Here is a 6,369-nt window from a genome sequence, read left to right on the forward strand (position 1 = left end):
TCCAAGACCGGGCCCCGACCCCGTGTCCCCTGCATCGGCAGGCGGACTCTCAACCACTGCACCACCAGGGAAGCCCTCAGTAAAGCTTTAACTGTTAGACCGGGGGATTTTTCTTTCTTTTCTCCTCTATGATAAGGATACATCTTTTCTTAGCCTTGTAGAACAGAAGGATCAGTAAAATTTCACATCCAGAACACATGGCCACTGTGAAAGGAGCCACAGAAGCCAAGTCTGCATTGGACCGTGAAAAAGCAAGCTGAATAATAGCAAGGGCTAAGAAACTATTCAGTACCCCACCTTCGATAGCAACAGCTTTACAAACAGGAAGAGGCAGCATAGAAATCTTAGCAAAAAAGTACCCAAAGGACAAACCCAAAGCAGGAACTAAGACACCCAATAGAAGCACCTCTAGGTTCACTGTTTTTAGAAACATTAATCCCATTCTGAAAGTCAAATAAATCCCTACAAACATTAAAATAAAACTCAGAGGTCTAATGATCCTCTCCAGGAAGTTTGCTTTTTCAGGTAGTCTATGCTTGATGATTATTCCCACTGATATAGGTATAAGTATGAAAAGGAGTGTTGACATAATTTTAGAAACAGGAATATGCAAAGCACCTGATAACCCTAACATCCTACTGTATATGTACGAATTGGCAGGCATCATTATCAGGGCCAATAACGTTGATGTGCAAGTCATCAAAATGGCCAAAGTGTCATCTCCTTCTAGAAGCAGAGCAAACAGATAGCCCCCACCCCCTCCTGGGCAGGTACAGGTCATTACAAATCCAAAAGCCTGTGCTTCAGGCAATGCCAAAATCTGCGTCAAAAGGAATCCACAAAATGGCATAAGAAAAAACTGTATAACTGCCCCAAGAATTATTGGCAAAGGTCTTTTCCATATTGTTTGAAACACCTGTAATTCAATCTTACAACCAAACGCACATTTATTTAACAGTATCATTGGTGGAAAAAGCATAAGGATATTTCTATCAATAAGGTTTGATGTCTGGAAAAGACTGTCTTGTCTTTGTTTGAGCACTCTGACTTTGACATTCTTTATTTCTTCAATAAGTCTTTCTTGCCTACCTTCAGAATCCCACAATTGAATGGTCAGATTTGTCTCCCCGTCTTCATCTGTCACCAGGTTTACGGTAAAGTTGGTAACATCTGATAAGGTCTTAGTCACCTTCACCACTTGGAGCATTTTAGGATCTTCTAGTTGCACAAAGAGGTAGCTGGAGTTTGGCTGTTTATCTCTGTAACTTGACCTTACAACAACAGTTTCTTCAGTCTTTGTGAAAAATAGTATTTCAGTCTTTTCTATGTTCAGAAAACTGAGAAACGATTTCCTTGCCTCCCCAAGAGTCACAGACGACAAAAGCAGGACCATAAAAAGTTTTCTAATCATTTTGAAGGCTTAAATAAATTACATATGCAAAACCATTTAAATAAACTAAAGAACGTTCTTCATACAGGTGTTCCAGTGATGGCCTGAGGTTGTTAGGTAACAGTTGTTTCTGCTAGATCAAAGTCCAGTAGGAGGGACTCTTGTACTTTTCAAACAAACACAGAGCTATCTAATGAGTGACATAACGGTTTAACCTAGTTATGAAATGTCAAAGTCATAGCATTTAACAGGTTCAATTTATCACAGCAGAAACCTAATATTTACTCCTGACTTCATTTCTGCCACTGGAAAAACAGCCTCCTACTTATTTGATTTTAAAACCTTAGTGTCATCTTTTTCTGAGTTCTGTTGCTTCCTAAGGAAAATCTGCACTAAAAGCAGACAGGATCCCAAAATTTTAAATACATGTTGAGGAGGCCTAGAGGTGGGTGTTACTATTTTATTCATTCAGGTCAAAATCAAATACAAATTTACTGAATATGTGTTCTAGGGCCTGAGCTAGGAGCTGAGTATACCACAGTAATCAAGCTAGGTGACTCTTCCCTCCTGGAGCTTAGTCTTGGTGGCTCTTTATCATTACTCAGGAAACTGCAGAGCCCATAAATTGGCCTTGCAGCATCCTTAGGCTAGTTAGGGTTTTCCCACGACTCTAAACAGTGATGGTATCAGTTAGGCAAAAACTGAAACGGTTTGCGGTGTCCTTAGGTAGAAAAAAAAAATTCCTGGATGGTTACCAGATAGCTTGGCAACCTAGGGAGAGCACATAGCCAGATCCATGGCCAAAGGTACAGCCTGGTTAAGGGACCACTGCTGCTGGACACTTGGACCCTGACACAATGGGGCAATCAAAACCCACTGACTAATTCTAATCTTTTATTCCTTCCTAGTAACACTACTCCTTACTCACAGCTATGGCAAGGATATTCAATTGACCCAACTTAGGTCATATGCCTGTCTTGGCTGCCAGGAATAAGGAAAAGAGTCAGGCTTTTTGAACTTCAACCCACAGATTCACAAATGCTTTCTGTTTCCCAAACAAGAGGAGGGGCTTCTGATGCTAAGCAGAAAAAAAAAACAAAAAAACAAAAAAACCCCACTAGTTATCTACTACTGAGCCTACAGATCTAGTAGTCTCTGATCATATAATCATTTCAGCAGATCCTTCCTGTAATCATGACACAATCTGTGTCAAATGCAACAATGACAGTTACACATTAAGTATTTTAGATCATAAAATGTTTGCTCCTCAAAAATTGTCAAAGCAATTTTTATTGGATATTTTTACAAGTTTTTAAAATTTTGACTTATGTAGGTTAATCTTTCAAATACAATAGACTTTATAGTCCATAAATTTTATTTCCATGTACTACATTGAGAAAAACAAAATACACTATATCAATGTTGAAAATAGGGACTGGAACTAATGTTTCTGTGATATTTCAGTTAAGTTCCCAGACAACTTCCCTGGTTTAAAAAGACAAAAACAAAACAAACATAAGAACTTTATGAAACCAAAGCTATCTTTACAGTTATGTGACCAAATATCTTAAATCACAATTTTTGTCGCCCAGGTCAAAGAGGTGAGGAATGTAAATTTTACTTTCCTCAGATCCTTCCATCTGTAGCCTTTCCCCTTCTTCAGGTTCTCCAAGGCTTCTTATCTGAAAACTGCCTGGAATAAAATCTGACAAATCTGGGAAAAATCTAGTAATTTATTATTCATGTGTATTTACTGGCTGATTATATGAAGCTTAAGCTCATTTGTATCATATTGTAGTTAGATATTTATCTGAATTTAAAACATTTTTCTACTTGTGGGTTTTCTGCTTGTAATTCTAGTTGCCTGTGAGCAGGTAGAAAGATTCTAAGGAGGGGTGGGGCCAGCCAACCCTAGAATTATATTAAGCAGACTCAATTGAAAGCCCTAAAAGAAAGCCTGAGAAAGATGTCTGATTTCAGAGTAATTTGGAAACGAGACACTGGGGGGACTTCCTCTCGTGCCCACAATCTTGTTCTCCTTAGGAGACTTCTCAGGCCGGAGCTCCCGTCCATAGAGCCTCCAAGAATGCTGGCACCTGTGTCTCTTATAGACTAGTTTGCTCCACTGTCTGGGACCAGATGACATAAGTCCTTCCCTCCGTGCTGCTTTGTCTCTTTTCTAATCATTGACAGGACCTCTTCTTTAGTCTCAAGTGTAGCTCAATCTCTGCTCGCCTTACTTCCCTTCTTTTCAACCCGCATTGGTATTTTTTCCGGTATATTTAGCTTCAGTTCAATTCATGAGACATGTGTTGGTCATCTACCATGTGCAAGTAATTATGCAGATGCTAAGGTATTTGTATTAAAACTTTCTGGTATCTGGTAATATATTTAAAGATTATTTCTACTTCTGGTCTTATGGTTTCTGATAAAAGAGCTATTAGAACATAGCTATACTTACTATATATTCTTTGGCACTTGCCACACTGCTTTGTATTATAGTTTTAAGTACGTATACATCTCTTCATTGTATCCACCCTGGCAGTTAGAATCAAATCCTTACATTTAGTAGGTACTTGAATAACTAGGTTAATAAATGAATGTATAAGCAGCTGATAGAAGTCAGAAGTTATCTCTATTCACTGCATGAAAATAATATGAAGAAAGAATTAGAGATGAAATAAACACTGTGAGTTTATTCCTTTAATTAAACCTAAAGCCACTATCCCTGTCTATCGCAAAGTAGGAAAGGGACAAATAACAAACAGAAATAACTTCTATTTCTTCTCTATAGTAGTACTTTGCTGAGTATAGATAGAATACATCAGTCAGGAGCATTAATTTTAATGTGTTGGTAAAATGTAGTTACTTTTGGCATGTGTTTTGCTTTGGTATATATATAAAGGACTTGTAATGTAGTTTAGCTATCCCATCTTTCTTCTTATCTGTACTATATGATACAGACAAAATGGTGAATCCTACTGGAGGGAGTTTTTTATCAGAGATATGCCCCAGAGCACTTAGGTGACAACAAGAAAATAATTTTCCCTTCCTAGGCCTGAGACTCCTCATCCACAAACTTTGAAGAGTGAGTGAGATGACCTCTAAGTTTCTACAATTCATGTATACAGATCAATTTATACATCATGATGTAGGTAGATACTAAGGCCCCATGATGGTAGGCTTGGTCATGTGTCTTGCTTAAAGCAAAAGTGATACACGTTATCTTCTAAGAGCCATCTCTTTCTTCTGCCATAAGAATGGCAATGTCCCCAGAAGGGGTCAATCCTTCATATTAGATTCTGGAGTAAAGATAACATGGAGCAGAGTCACAGCCAATCAAAGCTGACATTAACCAAATGAGAAATATATCTTTGTTGTTGTTATTACAGCATAACCTAATAAAAGTTAATTAGATAAGAGAATTTGCTAAATGTCAGTTCATAGTTAAACCTGAAAACACAAAAATTCAAATCCAATTTAATAGAAGACTGATAATGTAAATTATGACATAATATGAAATAAAAAGCAAGTTTTAAAAATAAAAAATACATAGTATTTGTAGTAAAAGAATTTGATTAACAATGAATTTTCCTCACGATTTCTAGCTTAACTCCCTGAATGACTATTCCAAGTAAGAATCAACATTTTTTAAAAACTGTTCTTCATCATTCAGATATTCCAAGATAATATTTCCACCACTGTATAAAGGACAATCCTCCTTAGCGATCCAGGTTTCCAAAATATGATCCAAGGGTAAGGCCTCTCCTGAGGTACTGTGACATAACCTCAATTTCTGTTAAGAGAGAGATACATCATAATGTAATAAACGTGCTTTATAGAGTATTCTAAAACTTTTAGGGAAAAAGTTATAACCTGTTGTTACCTTAGGTGTTAATTTGTTATTGTCATTTTTAAGACTGGCTAAAGAAGCTGCAAAGTCTATGACCTTTCCAATGCTCCACTGCTGGCAAAAGAACATTGGCTTACTCTTCTCTTTGCTCCCCTTAGGTAAGAAAACCTGAAAGTAAATTCTTTCCGTCTGTAAAAATAAAAAGTTAAAATACAGATTATATACATGAAATGGACATCTGTTTTTGTCTGGTGACACTTCTTCCTCTCTTCTCCTGGTCAGAGAAGGATTACCCTCTAATGATACAACTTCTAGTGGGAATACAATCATAGAACCCCAGCATCCACCTAAATGCATGGGCAGAGGATCTAAGACCCTAGTCAGGATGATCTACGAAAAAATAGGCATGTGACCTACATTAGGCCAATCAAGGTCCTTTCCTGGGATTTTACATTCAAAACCTGGGGGCAGGGAGGAGCAATATTTTTCCAGAGTTTTTTTTAAGTCTTGCTGAATTAAACTTGAGGTTGCCTGCAGCTATCCTCCATATGCCTCTCAGCCACTCCTGAACCGATGTGGAAAAGTTTCCTCAAATGAACAACAGTGAGTCTAACTCACAGAGAGAGAAGTCAAGGAAAGAGATGGCCTCTTTCAACAGCATTTGAGTCCTGGAATTCAGTCATACCTTGAGACCAGATCAATGCAGCACTCCCCATTATGTGAGAAAAAGAAAAATTGTTTTGAGTAAGCTAGTTGGTTTCTGTCAAGTTTCTGTCACTCACAATTAAAAGATTCCTGAGACATATAACATTTCTTTTCACCTGAAAGACCTCACTACATATTTAGAGACAGCAGGGCTTCTGAAAACAAAGAAACGTAAAAAAAAAAAAAAAGTTAGACACCATATCAACAAAAGCAACAAAAGCACCATATCAACAAAAGAGAAAGATTCAGAAATCTGGAGATGGTTCCTCCAGTATTCTATACCCTATATGCTTCCTTTATATTGTATTTTCTTGCAAAATTAACAAAATTAAATCACTTTAAAGAAGTGCTGGCTTTACAGACCAATTCCTGCTACAGTAAATATTTCAGCATAACTGGAGGATCCCTAAGTTGTAGGGAA

General features: G+C 37.4%; 2 protein-coding genes across 3 annotated transcripts in view; both read right to left on the bottom strand.

Moving 5' to 3' along the window:
• Positions 1-94: 94 nt before the first annotated feature.
• SLC10A5 (solute carrier family 10 member 5) lies at positions 95-1,411 on the bottom strand. Its single transcript, XM_007461692.1, has one exon. It carries the CDS (start codon positions 1,409-1,411, stop codon positions 95-97), a length of 1,317 nt encoding a protein of 438 aa, XP_007461754.1.
• Positions 1,412-5,015: 3,604 nt separating this feature from the next.
• Positions 5,016-6,369, bottom strand: part of ZFAND1 (zinc finger AN1-type containing 1) — a 24,921-nt gene continuing 23,567 nt past the window's right edge. The window contains exons 7-8 of one of the 2 annotated variants that reach the window (XM_007461693.1): positions 5,277-5,432; positions 5,016-5,186 (exon numbers count right to left, since the gene is read on the bottom strand). In XM_007461693.1, coding sequence (XP_007461755.1) covers positions 5,016-5,186; positions 5,277-5,432 — 327 coding nt within the window. The remainder of the gene's footprint in view (positions 5,187-5,276; positions 5,433-6,369) is intronic. The other variant, XM_007461694.1, reaches the window with a different exon arrangement.

This window comes from Lipotes vexillifer, unplaced genomic scaffold (genome assembly GCF_000442215.2).
Source record: "Lipotes vexillifer unplaced genomic scaffold, Lipotes_vexillifer_v1.1 scaffold1302, whole genome shotgun sequence".
NCBI classification, from domain to species: Eukaryota; Metazoa; Chordata; class Mammalia; order Artiodactyla; family Lipotidae; genus Lipotes; species Lipotes vexillifer.